The sequence below is a fragment of the Fundulus heteroclitus genome, chromosome 7, assembly GCF_011125445.2.
Source record: "Fundulus heteroclitus isolate FHET01 chromosome 7, MU-UCD_Fhet_4.1, whole genome shotgun sequence".
In the NCBI taxonomy this organism is placed as follows: Eukaryota; Metazoa; Chordata; class Actinopteri; order Cyprinodontiformes; family Fundulidae; genus Fundulus; species Fundulus heteroclitus.
The window spans coordinates 25291042-25305505 of record NC_046367.1 but is presented as its reverse complement, the minus strand read 5'-3'; the positions used below and the strand labels follow the sequence as shown (position 1 = coordinate 25305505).

At 40.8% G+C, this 14464-nt stretch overlaps 2 protein-coding genes across 2 annotated transcripts in view; both read right to left on the bottom strand.

Annotated features, from left to right (window-relative positions):
* Nucleotides 1-650: 650 nt before the first annotated feature.
* Nucleotides 651-3381, bottom strand: sp5a (Sp5 transcription factor a). The gene is given in 2 exon segments (NM_001309916.1): nucleotides 651-2688; nucleotides 3163-3381. Coding segments are annotated over 2 exon segments (1128 nt in total). The 5' UTR covers nucleotides 3214-3381; the 3' UTR covers nucleotides 651-1611.
* Nucleotides 3382-10104: 6723 nt separating this feature from the next.
* myo3b (myosin IIIB) overlaps nucleotides 10105-14464 on the bottom strand; it is a 116666-nt gene continuing 112306 nt past the window's right edge. The window contains exon 36 of the mRNA XM_036139273.1: nucleotides 10105-10232. The gene's annotated coding sequence lies outside the window, so the exon portion shown is untranslated. The remainder of the gene's footprint in view (nucleotides 10233-14464) is intronic.

Sequence of the window (14464 nt, the reverse complement as noted above, 5' to 3'; positions counted from 1 at the left end):
TGTTATTATAGCATCAAAAATAAAAGAATCTACAAAACAGATGGATTTATTCTGAGGATCTTGTATGTCAGCAAGCAAATATTAAATGCAACATAGAAACTATACTATACTCAAAAGAGTTAGTTAGGATTTCTAAAAAGCTTTTGCTCTACTGATGCATTACATTTTCACCTCTTAAAGCCGTATATCATTATTAGAAATGACGGTATTAAAAACAATTGTTTAGATAACGTCTTAGTCAGGTCGTATTTTGAGGCTTTTAACTTAGCTCATTCTAAACATTTTCATATGAGAGAACTTTTTTTTTCTTTAAAAATAACCAGAAAAGGTAACTCTTTAAAAAAAAAAAGTAGTCATCGGTAGACTTGAGCAACAAACCAAAATTATATTTTCTTTAGGCTCTAAACAACAGTTGTTAACAATTTATTACTAAAGAGTTGTTAGTTATCCCATAAAATTTATAATTGGAAATGGATCAAAGGAAGTTTTTGTTGTATCGAACGTTTTCGACAAAAGCGACAGTTTTATGCAGCACAGGTAATTTTTTTTTCTCTTTCAGGCAAAAATATATATATTTTTTTAAAGTGTCGTTGCATCCTCAGCGATATAGTCGAAGCAAACTGAATGAACTCTCTTTAGATGACAGGAAAATGTTATAACTTTTATTCTCACACAGTATTTTGGGTCATGGGAACAATAGCAGGTCTTTTCAAGAGCATGCTTAAAAAAACAAACAAAAAAAAAAAAAAGACACCCCCATATGGAGCAAAAAACAGACACTTTCATTCAACAAAAGCTATTAAATAGAATTTTACAGGGGAGTGAGATCTTCCACCGAAGACAATGAATCGAAACACAAGTCGTACAACTTGCCTTTTCTTTGATGTGATATAAACAGTGAACAACCCAAACTTGTTTGAACTTCCCAAATGAACTCGTTAAACTTTTGTACACACACAGAGAAATGTGCCACACAGACCAGCGGAGTTAAAAACTACGGTCAGGATGTAAGAAGTCAACCTGGTAATTCAAATGTCCTGTAAAAAAAAATGCAGCTCAATGTGCACTTTAACTAATGACTGACTGAACAGCACTATGTTGTTGAAATTATACTGCTTTAGGTGTGTTGATCGTTAAAGAGTGCTGGTCAATTCGCTTCCCTTGCCATTTCGTACTTTTGGCCATTTCGTACCTGCAGCTGACAGCTGAGGATTTCAAGTATTTGTCCGCTATCTGCTCACGCTCTATTGGGAGTTTATTTTTTTTTCATGACTCATGTATATTATCTATTAGGAGGTTGGATCAGGGGCTCATAAAAGTTTTGTTTTTATAAGAGTTGATAGGTTTGTAAAGGGCTCACGATCAACAGCGTGTCAAACGCAGTGCGTTGCTGGAAGATGCTACATAAATAAAGTTTGATTTGATTTGATTTGAACAGAAACAAAGAGTTTCTTCAGAACATATGAAGTTGAATTAAATTATAAGTCAAGCTTGAGCCTCTGTAATTTCTGGGGAAAAAAATTGTCTGGGTGGGGAGACACGGATAAGCAGTGGCATGGAGGTACGAAATGGCAACGCTTGGGTACGAAACGGGGCTATAGGTGAGCCGTGTTACAACATACTCCTGGTGTCCTCTCTCTTGACATGATCAAGCGTCTTCTCGTGGCACTTGCTCCTCTTATTCTGGTGCGTTTTCACGTGCTTGGCTAGATGGTCGCTCCTCATGAACCTCTTGCAGCAGTCCGGGCACACAAAGCGCTTCTCCCCCGTGTGAGTCCTCAGGTGTCTCTGCAGCTCGTCCGACCTGGTGAAGCTCTTGCCGCAGAACAGCCAGTTGCACACGAACGGCCGCTCCCCGGAGTGCCACCTCAGGTGCGCCTTGAGGTGCGACGTTTTGCCGTACACCTTCCCGCAGCCCGGTATGTGGCAGATGTGCTGCTTCTTCTTGCCGGGCTCGTCGCTGGAGGTGGACGACTGGCAGTTGGGACACCTGCACCGCCTGCACCTCCGCGCCGTGGCGAGGGGGGACTTGGTGTGCAGCAGGGCGGCGATCTGCGTCTGGTATTGCGCAAAGTCCGTGTGCCCCAGCACCAAGCCCCTCTGCAGCTGGAAGCGGTGCGGGCCCAGGGAGGAAGAGTGGCCGACGTGGTTGCCCTGCTGCAGGCTCCACCACGGGATGTCCTCCCCGGGGTTCGGGGATAGCTGTCTCTGCTGCTGGTGGACCAGGCCGGACGGTCCAGTCACGAAACCCGGCATCTGGGGCGGGATGGGCGCCGGGGCCGCGTAGCTGACCGCGGGGACGTAGGTGGGAGGACAGGTGGACTGGAGGGACTGCATGGAGCAAGGTAACATCTTAACCGGGGAGAAGTCATACGGGTAGGAAGGGTCCGCCGGAGGGGTGAGGGGCAGTTCGTGGTGGGAGCTGAAGGAGCTCTGGATGTGCGCGGACAGCTGAGGCTTGGAGGATAGTCCGAAAGTAGAGTTGCCGGCCAGAGCGCTCTGGGGGCTCCCCTCGTTAGTCCACGGGTGAAACAAGCGCGACGGGGAGCCCAGCGTGGGATCGTAGGGGACTTGGAGGAAATCTGGGTGGTTGGATCCGTGGTGGTGTCCGATGCGGTTACAAGTGGCGGCCAGGAGCGCCAGCGGAGAATGCTTGCAGTTCTCCGGTGAGGAGTTTGGAGTGCGATCCTGGAGGACAGAAACGCAGTTAAAGCGCGCTTACTGGATAAAATTGTCCCCCAAATACCCCCAAATAAACAGAAATCCAACTTTTTTAAAATATACATCTGAGTCTACAGGATTGGAGCATGAAAAAACTGAGAACGGTCAACTTTTTGCAAGAGGATCCTAGAGGCTTTAAAACAAGAAACACCAATTCATACCCTTTCAAACCGCGCTATTAGGCAAAATCATCTACAGACAAACGCATCATGTCCTCAACTTTATGAAGTATTTTAGTAATATTACAAGATACCATATCCTCCTTCTCTAAGCGCAATAATAGGAAGCCTCAAACGTCAAGAAAACGCACAGACTTCCACAGTTTTCTTTAGTTGTTTTTGTTAGAAAATAATAATAATAAAGAAAGGCGACATTGTTTAAAAGCGTGTCCGCTTCTACGTCCCCGAAGCGCTCAAGGTGGACAGAAAGTTGCGCACAAACCTGGAGTAAAGCTTGCAGTGTTTCATTCCGCAGAACAGCCACCGCTGCCATGGTGCGCGTCCTCCTCCTCCCGATGCAAACTAATAATAAATAAACGCGCTAATTTTGATGAATATGTGGCATTCAGAGCGAAAAAAAGAGAAAAAAAAAAAGAAAGAAAGGGGAAAAAAATAGATTCTTTTCGGGGCAGGTCTTCACTCTCCAGTGCCTCCTCTCTCCGATATATCCTCGGTCTATCTGAAGAGTGAGGGATCACTTCTTAGAATTTGATAAGGACTTTGGTGGGCCGCCAGCCAGTCAGAAATAAGATTTATTACTTTGAAGTTTGCCGCTGCCCAATCATCAAAGAATGGCGGCTCTTTGAGAGGGGAAAGCAAATCCTTTGAATCCACAAAGCTCCTATGGTGTGTTTGTTGGTCTGGATAAAGGAGCTGATTATTAGGGGGGCTGGGAAGGGAGGAGATAAAGGCGGGACAATTAATGAAGTAATCACTATGTGGGAAATGTATATACACAAATAATTGGATTTTCTTGATCAAAGACCTCCATGCCGCCTGGAGACCCCGGTATTGGATGCTGTAGTCATCTGATCCTCTTTTTGTAATTAAGGATTTGTAGCAGAACCTTATGTGACAATGTGACATTGTTATCTCTAGAGATCTCAAAGAGCGTTTGGGCTGCCTTGTTTGATGGAGGGAAAGAGACCAAAATCAAGTGACTCAACATGAAGTTCTCATCTCAGAAGAATCTGCGTCTCTTTCATATTTCTTATTTGAATTCAGATTTCTTTTTGTTGCGCCTTTGAACCGTAGCTTGGCATTAAACACCTAATTATATCCTCTCTGAATAATTTTTTTTTCAATCATCAATTTTATCAGGCGCTAATTCAAATTTAGATTTCCCCCCCTTATCCTAATTAAACAATGAAATTCACACTAACAATATATAAGCTGACTACTGTAATTCAAGTTAACTCCCCTAACCAGCAGACATTGATTTATGGGATCCATAACAAGCGCCAGCCACCAAGTTGATATGGGCCCCATAGCGACTTTTCTTAGGCTGGATTGCTACCTTAGTCAAAATGATATTATTGTTTATGACCAAATTAGGCTGACAAATTACTACCTTTAAAAGCAAAACCAGTTAGGAACCCTATATGGGTCTCAGCTGGTCTCGAATAAATGTTAGGAGAATCACTTCAAATGGCACAATACATCTAGGTCCCACATGGGTCTCACTTTTTATGCAAAATTGTCCTGCATCAAACCTCCAACAACAACATGGAGCCAAAGACAATCTGATCTGAGGTTGCCTATTTTCTCCTAGCCAGTATTTGCATGAGGTCCATATTTAATTACTTTATTTGAGATATCTGTTTTATAAGAAGTTCACTCAAGTGTATAGATTTGTATTAATAACAAAAAATTATTCGCTAAATAAATGTTTTTTGCAGATAGCGTGTTTTTTTTTTAAATCAACACCATGAGTCTCACACAAGAAGCCCATCGTGAGTGAGGCCTACCTGGTATACACCTAGTCTGAGCAAAGTCGATATGGGGCCCACAATATGTTGGCAAAAAGTAAGATGATAAAAAATATTAAAAAAGAGCAGCTTCACTCAGCTCTCTTAATTATCTTTCTTTGTCATCTTCGCGAGTGAGAGCTGAATTTCCTGTAAACCACAAAAGGCATAGTTGTGGGATGGGGGCTTATGTTTATGTGAATGAGATGATTTATCAGAAGCTCAATCAAATCAAAGTTTTTCAGCATTTATCAAGCAATGTAATTTGCAATATCAATAGGAACCTACAGAAAAACAGCTAACATCCGGTAACTCCACTAAAAGCTCCTAGTCAGCCAACATTAACAGGGCCCTTAAGGGTGGAAATGAAGATTTGATCACCCACGGGGTACATAATGACCCCCTGTTAACTGCTTGTACTGATCTGATGCAGGACAATTCTCGAGAAAACTTATGGGACCCACTGGGTCTTAGATATGTATCACAATTTGAACTTCTTTTCCTAAAACCCATATGAGAAAAAGTTCAGACTCACAGAGGGTTCCCAACTGGTACTCTTCATACATATTGCATTTAGTCAACCTTACTGGGTCCCACACAGAAAGCCCATTCTGAGTTAGGCCCACTTATCCTGAAAAGCCACAGTAAAACGTATATGGGTCATATATCCAAATGACGGGTAGGCCTTAACATCATACTGTACATATGGGGCTCAAAATAGTAGAACATTGATTAAATAATGGATCCCAGATTGCAAAGACGTTACATAATGACCCCAAGTTAATTGCCGTCATCTGGTTTGATGCCAAGTAATTCTCGGTTAAGAGTGGGATGTACATGAGTCAAGGGTGTTGTACAATTTAAACCAATTCAGTAACAATTTGAGACCAAGCTAAGATCCACATTGGTCGCGCATTTGGCTTTGTCAATGCAGCCTGTGTGAAACCCTTATGGGGCCCACATACACAGGTTGGCTAGATAAAGAGTAACCCTGTTAATTCATCCACGTCTCCAGCATTTTAAGATCCTGACAACAGCCCTAATTCTCGATCTAAAAGTAAATTGCAGGTGCACAATGTAAGAAAAGCTAATTCTCCCCCAATATATATAATCTATATATATAAAGAGTGCATTTCTTTTTTCAAAGGATACAATAAAGGTAAAACTATGCCGCTTTCATACGATAACATCCCAAAACTTTTGTGGCAGAAGTGGAGAATTGGAAGTTTGCAGTTCAGCTCTCTGATCTTTATCTAGCTTCCCTGCAGAAACAATCACTGTCCTCTCAACTAGTTTGAAGCGGCAGATTTTGAATTAGATCTGTTCCTTTGAAGGGATTAATGTTCCCAGTCCTCTCCCACGGCTTTACACACAGTCATAAGGGAGAAGGGGGAGTCCTGCTGGGCTGCACTGGAGTCTTGTTAAACTACAATGCTAGTTGCAGAAAACGTACAAAAAGGAAGATTAACCTTGTTTATGCCAAGCTATGGCGGTTGCAGTTGGTGATGAAAAAAAAACACAATCTGTGTCCTTTTTCTTCTCTCTATATTTTCTCTGCATAAAAAGAAAAAAAAACAGCAACTTTATGGTAAAATGTCTGTTGTGGGCGCTACCACAGTCAAATTCCTTGATCAGGCACACAATCATGGCCAATAAAGCCAATTGTCTTCCTGCATCATATTTAATCTATCATTTGCAAGATTGAGGCAGTTTTTTTACAACTAAAACAGCTCATGCTGAGGAAATCTCCTTTACAGATATGACTCGCTTTATCTTTAGGACATAATTGGTCAGCACTTTAATTCATAAATCATTGATTTATAAGTGATTAATGTTATGAATAAATCAGCAGTTATCATCAACCATGAATAAGATCAACTATTCATTTAATTTCATCTACTTATGTTGGGGTTTCATAATGCTTTGAAAATCAGATTTCCACTGGTTAACGTTTTGAAGACGATCGTAGTCATCACTGTGTGCTTGAGGTGGTCCATGCATGAGAGTAGCCGTCATGGCTTGACGTCCATTAAAGTCAAACTCCAGCTTAGACACAAAAGGCTGAAACTTCCAGCTCAAATGTACGTCCAGTCCTTTGAAATATAGGTTGAAATCCATCAAAAGTGGGATAGGAAAATGTAAGTTTATACTACTTATGCTTCTTTTCAAACAGGGAAGAAGGAAATGTAATTTTTGAAGCTGTGACTTGTTAATATTGTGAATGTGTTGGATCATGTTTAAAAAAAAAAAAAAAACTAAACCTAAAGATCAAATTTAGTCAAAAAAGCCATAGTTTTCATTCATTGGGGCTGATCAGCTTACTGTGATTATTGTACCTCTTGTGATGTCATCAATCCAAATACTGAATTTCTTTCGGTACTGCAGAGGCAAGCCCTGTGAATACTTAGCTGCTAATGGGGGTACATTTGTTAATAAAAATACACCTTGGTTAGTCTCTTTAAAGAGCTAAAAAAGAAAAAGTAAAACAACAGTTTAAGCTAAAAACAATCCTGCATGTTTTAGAAGTTTTCCAACCTGAACATAAAATATTTAGACGAATGGGCCACTAGCAGTGCTTGTTGATGGGAAATAAGGAAGGAAAACAAATTTGAGTATTTCAGGTGAGTTCAAACTGGGAAACATCTGAGGATGGGATTTGCCTGATTGGAGCTAAAATAAAACATTTGTGCCTGATCAGTAACAGTACAGGATGCCACGGTGTTTGTGATGCCAGGTAAGAATAATATGACACTACTTTTTCTTATAGATTAGCCTCAAATAAGAGTAGCTCACAGAAGTGCAGCTAAATACACAGTCCAAACATAAATACAAGGCAGAAAACCTAACAAACTTTTGCATTGCGTTATTGCAGAAGCGTTTATAATTTTATTACTTATTGTTAAGGATTTCTCATTGTGGCACGATATCAGGTATCTTACCTGGGCCTCACCTTTTCACCCCTACAGCCGGTGCACATGGTTTTTGGGTGGTGGATAGACTTCAGTGTCTTATTTGTTTGAACTGACAGCACCTGTGAAGGTGTGGATATGTGAAACGCCTGTGGATACTCTCAAGGGAGCTTACCACAGTTATCTTTTTTCCACAGGGTTGCATTGAACCTAACTTTGTTTAATGTGAACAGTAGTGAACTGGTTTAAAAGTCTTCACATTCAACAACGGGTGTCAATACAAATAGACTGAAAGATACTAAAAGCCTAAAAAAAAACAAGAACAAATATTTTCCCATCTTCTCTGAAATTTGTATATCCGCAGCAACGTGCTGTCAGTTTTTTTTTTTTTTTTCCCTTCGAGGTTTAAATGTCAGATAAATGTCTCATGCGATAATCTGCTCTTTCATGTCAAAACAGCAAGCTATTAAAGCAGATGGGGGACCCACTGAAAAACAAAATCATTTTTTTTGTTTCTTATTCATCAAATTGCACTTGTAAATTCTTAATTTAGGGCTCACATCTCCATAAATCAGCTGCACAAGCTAGCTGACGGGACAAGCAAAACAAATTTCACATGAAGGTGACAAGCTGATTGCTGCGAGCCGTCAGCATGGATGAATATTGATCCCTTCTTTTGAGATGTTTGATTCATCCCTACATATAAGCTCCAAGATTTTTTATGTACCTCAAAAGGACTCTAGCTGAGGGATGAATGTGGCTGTGCAGGAATTTGACTCTAACCTTGCCTACAAGCTGAATTCTCACGTTGTTTGTGCGTTCACAAACACATGAGAATCAATCTTGTCCCACTCCCGTCTCAACTTTTCAGACGCGATCCGTTTTGGTTCGGGCCAATCATGTTGCAGTATTATGGTTTAAGGCGGGACCATACCATCTGTAATGAAAGCAAGAGCTGACGAGCCCACGGCTGAACCAAAATAAACATGTCAGCGTAGGAGGAGGCACGCGTAGCTGCTGCCATCACATCTGTTTTGTCAAAATCCACGCGTGTCGCAATCCGAATGAGCGCGCCTTGACCAGCGTCACTTGATGTGGTTTCTCATTGGGCCAGCTGTTTAAGACATTTTCATTTGATTGGCTAAAACCAACCTTTGGTGGGAACTAGATGTTGCTTTACCCAATCAGCTCAGAGCGCTCTGCTGCACGTCCCTCCTTTCCCCAAACGGGTGATTAATGATGGATGTGAGCAGAACCAGATTGATAATGTGCAGAATGGCGAGTGCTAAACATTATCAATCTGCCTTGCCAGGTTACTTTGATACAGTTTGTCAGAAACGTTTTGACATATACTATATGTTGAATTCACTTGCTCCATCTCGTTATCGTGTAATGACCTGGCTTCAGTATTTTCTGTGCCTCAGTCACACTTTGTGTAGAATATTTTGTGTTTCCCCCGCAGGATTTGTTAATGAACGAGGAAAGTCCCACAGGTGTAGCTTTCTGTTTGTGGGCTCAAAGATACGAATCAGTCAGAGCCACCTCTTTGTGTTCTTCACACAGCAGTTCAGCGAATGAAACTTCAGACCCTCGGCTGGGATGGGAAAACAAGCTGAGTGGAACGGTTTAGACAGGGGTGTCCAACTCCAGTCCTCCAGAGCTACTGTCCTGCAACTGTTCGATGCGTCCCTCCTCCAACACACTTATATCAAATACATGTCTCATTACCAGGCCTCTGCAGAGCTGAATGACATGATGATTAGGGAATTCAGCCAATTAAATCAAGTGTGCTGAAGAAGGGATCCCTTTAAAAGATGCACCCGAGGACTGGACTGGAGGACTGATTTGGATCGTAGCTCATTCATGTGTTGGAATGGCCTAAGCCTAAATTTAATTGGAAATCTGCAGCAAGATCAGAAATTTTATTTTCAAGGACACTCTCTCCGTCTAATCTGATTGAGCTTCAGTTGTTTTGCCAATAATAATTCACACAGATTTCAGTCTGTAGAGGTTCAAAGCACCCAAAGACCTGCAGCTGTTATTATACTGGAAGATGATAAAAATAGTGCAACAAAACTTTTCAGATTTATATTTGCAAAAAACTTTGAACATCTCTGAGAATTTTTTTTTTGCTGTGGTGGCTCTGTAGTTAGCCTTGCAGAAAGAAGGTCTTGGGTTCAAATCCTGGTCTGGGCTCCAATTCCTGCATGGAGATTGCATTTTCTTCCCAAACAAACATGCATTCTCTCCTGATACTCCAACTTCTACCCACAGTCCTTAGAAAATGCACCGCGTTGTGTTTGTCCATCACATAAAATACCATAAAATACTTTGAAGCTTGTTGTAATGACGTGACAGAATGAGAAAAAGGTTAATGGGTATTAATAATGTATGCGTGTGAAATTAATAAAGTGCATTATGATAAATATAACAAAGTTGAATAAAAACATGTAACCCGCAACGCCCCCCCCCCCCAAAAAAAAAAAAAAACTGAATTGTTAAAACATATTTATTTGGCTCATATATAAAACAGCATTTCATATAGAAATAAATAATAAATAAATAAAAAAAAAACAGTAAAAGTCGTGTATTCTTCAGATGCAGCTGGTTTTGGTTCTGCTCCGGAACAAGGCGACCTAAAAGAAACAGAAAACAGCATCATTGCATTAGTATCACAGTTATACCATAAATCACACCATTTGTGACAATTGTTCCAATTTTACAGCTGCCTGACTCACACATCCACCTCTGATCCACAAAGGATCAGCGAGGAAGTGCGCAGATCTTGACAGTCAGCAGACTGACAGCCAGGACTTCAGATTTGACAGAGTTGTGGGGCAACGCCACAACACGAACCCCTTTTCTAACTTTCCATATTCTCTGGACAGTTGGAGGGAAAAAAAAAAAAATAAAAAAAAACAGGTTCCACATCTGTCTCATAGAAGAGATTTCAGAGGCTGTGAGAGTGAGTGTGTGGGAGAGACAGAGACGGGGGAGAAGAGGGAGAGAGATGCTCGAGGCTACTGGGTACTTGAGCCGCTATAATGGTGTCTCGTATGAGAAAACATCTGTGAATTTCCTCAGTGATCTACAACAAAGTATAACTCAGAGCAGTCACTCAGCAGACCTTTGAAGTCGCTGTCTGACAGAAAGCTGCCATTGTTCGCAGCCCCCAACACACAGAAACTCCAACTTTGGTCTCACTAATTTTCCCTGCAACACGATACTACTCTTCTGCCCCCCCCCCCCCCAACCCCACCCCTCTCTTCCGAACCCATGAAGCTCGGGATTTCTGCATAAGAGCAAACAGCAAAGCCTTGGCAATGTGCAGCGCTGGCCCCGGGTCACATAAAGGCGGGACAGGTCATTTTACCTCCTCTCAGCCCACCCTGGCTGCGCTAATCCAGCCTTAAAGAGGAAATCTCTGCCCCCTCTGTGATGATGTACAAGGTTCCTGCCTGCAGTGCTCTCAGAGGAAACATTACACTGAAAAAGACATCAGTTTCAAACAGAGATGTCGCAGACAGAACAAGCCTCAGACGTTTAACTGTTGTCAGTTAGCAAGGAGGAACAAGCACACACTTTTATGCATGCTGAGTGTTATTATTATGCCTTGCAAATGTAACTTTTCCACATCTTGTCACCTTCCAATCACATAGTTTAATGTGTTTTATTGGGATTTTAGGAGATCACCACGAAATGGCATATTTGTGAAGCGGAAGGAAGGAAAGCGATGGTTGGTTTTCGAAATATTTTATAAGCACAAATTTGAATAGTGTGGCATGCATTTGTAATAAAGCTACAAACTATATACTTTGTGGAGCCTTGTTTTAGCACAGCTTTAGCAAAAAGTGTTTTTTAGATTTTGCCCTTTCTACTTTGCAAAAAAGCTACGTCTGTTTGGATGGAGAGGATTTCGTTTTTTTTTTTTTAAGTCTTGCCACAGATTCCAGCCGGATTTAAGTCTGGATCTGACACAATGATGCTTTGATCTAAGTATTGCCTCAAAAGATAATAGGTTCCCAAGTACCACCTTTGTTAAAACACTTAGAGTTCGCATTTTTTTTTTTTTTGATGTGTTCTTTCAAAAAGAAAGAACACAACCACTGTTCTTATAATACTGTTCTTATCATATTTTCTGTGTTTGGTTTAAGAACCCTTTTAGGTCCTCAGAGGTTGACATTTCCAAGTGTGATTCCCAGATCCTTATTCCAACTTTAGAGGTAAATAATGAGCCACTACCACTTGTTGGTCTATCTTGGTCTGACAGTCGGAGAGACGCAGTCGCAGAGAATCGTAAGTGGTCGGCTCAGCTCCGTTCACTTGAATGTACTCTACCAGCATGACCCGATTTTCTGTCGGATCAGATGTCAAATTGGATCTGGTGTGTTTTGGCCCTTAGGGTAATTTTCCTACTGGGAGGTGAACACCAGTAAATATCCTTGTATATGGCTTCATCCATCATCCCATCAAGTCTGGCCATCATCCCATGTCTTTGTTGAAGAAAGGTGTCGCCACAGCACTATGCCGCCCCCACCATGTCTTACTATGGCGGGATGGTGTGTTCAGGTACAGGCCAGATTCACTCATACCTTGATCTGTATTTGTCCTGTCATCAATTCAGGGTAAAGGAGGACAGGTGCATTTTACACTTGCTTTTGATTTGCTTTTAATTGTTAAAACCAAGTGAATAGCATAATTTCCCTTCACTTCACAATTATGTTTTATTTTGTATCAATCTGTCACATACTGTCCAACTAAAATTGTTTCTTTTTTTTGTAAATGTGGACAGGTTCCAAGGGTATGGATTTTTTTTTTTGCAAGGCTCTATGAGTAAAAGGGTAGGTTTATTGCTGCTGGTACCTTTTCAAAATAACCATTAAATGCTTCATGTGGCTCTCAAATGTTCCAACAAGCGACGACAACAACATACAGTAACTGTAGAAAAACTTCTTTCACCTTTTTTAAGCACCCATGCATGAGAAAACTTTAAAAAGGCTCCAAATGTCTGAAAAATAAGTTGTTTCAAACTTTTGCTTCTATTTAACTAATTTACAATCCAATATCTAACCCCTTTAAAATATTATTTTTTACAATTTCGTCAAGATATGATTTCTGTTCTTCTGGCGCAGATAGTTTTGTAGGTCTCACATTTTTCTCATCCCCCACTTGTCAACTTTTGTAATTTTCCCAGGCCACACTAGATACTCATCTCCCATGGAGGTACAAGTACTGGGCAGAAAATGAGAGAAAGAACAAAGGTCCTCTAGAAACCCTGGAGAACCACTGTTCAGTATTGCTTTAAAGGATGGCAAGAAGATCTGGCAACACGGGAGCAACGAGAACAAGTCAGAAGAGGTTTAAAGCCTTTTACACCCTATTTTGCATCGACTAAAATGAATATTACAAAAAGTAAAATGTACAAGTGGCTTCACTTTTCAAAAATATACAGTACATATTATTACTTTGAAATTATGACACCCTTTAGCTAAGATCTATTCTGGATTAGTTGTTTTAGTATTTCTGCAGCTAATATTGGAATAAACCACCTGTGCCCTGCACAGATACACTGAAATGTTTTTTTAGGAACAAAAAAATGCTGCATACTTTTTGATGTAAGTCAGTCAAGAAATAATACGTACCCTGACATAATTTTGCCAGGTTAAACGTTAATAAATAAATATGCTGTAAACACAAGATGAAAAAAAAAAACCCAGAAATAAATACCAAGGGACATTTAACTTTTTAAAGTTGAACTACAAGTACATCTAAATAAATTAGGATATCATCAGAAGGGTAATTCATTTCACTATTGGGTTCAAATGGTGAAACTCAACCATAATGTAAACGGAAGAGGATAGATGAACTGTACTCATCACACACACAGATATATTTCAAGCCTTTATTTCTGTTAAACTTGATGATGAAAACAAAGTGGATGAACACCAGCAGATGACATGGGGCCCAAAATCATCACTTACTGTGTAAACGTCACACTGGATCTCAGTTAGCTTGGTTTCTGTGCCTCTCCTCTCTTCCTCCAGACTCTGCGATCTTTACCTCCAAAATGAAATACAACGCTAACTTTCATCTGAACAAATGTACTCTAGGCCACTGAGCAACAGTCCCTGTCCTCCTTCATCCCGGTAACATGCTTCTGACATTTGTCTCTGTTTCAGCAGAGGCTTAAACCAACGTGACGGTTGTAGCTCATTTCCTTGACACATCTGTGTGAGATGGCTCCTAAAGCATTGACTACAGCTGCAGTCAACACCTTCTAAATCTCCCCTAAAGCTACAATCCTATCAAAGTTGCAGTTTTCTACTAGAGTTTTTCCTTCCACTCAACCTTCTATTAATATGCTTGGATATCAACTTCTGTGAACAGTCAGCTTCTATTGTAATGGGCACTTGAGGCCATTTCTAGAGTTGCTGGGAGAGCGGGTCTAACTCATGATCATCCAGACTATATTTTTGGCATTTCTGTATGAAAAAGTCTTTTTTGAGGGTTAATCACCAAAGTTAATAAAAACAAACAACTCGACTTTGTGGGTAATGAATCTATATGTGAGTTTCTCCATAGACACTTCTGACGATATTCACATTTACTGAGATGCACAGGCTCATGCAAAGAAAGAAGATGGCAGGAAAACAAATAGGATAAATATAAAATCTGCACCCTATGCGTAACCTCGACTGTAAACGAAGTTCGGTTGCACACCAGGTGAAATTTCCTGCTTCTCTGCTGGCAGTGGCCAAAAAGTGACAAGCTCTCTGTGATGCCTCCCAAACTGAAACAAGGCCGTGGTAATTCTCACACTGTTACCGGTCCAGCGTTTATTCAACGGCAGCTGGTCCCACCACCTGGG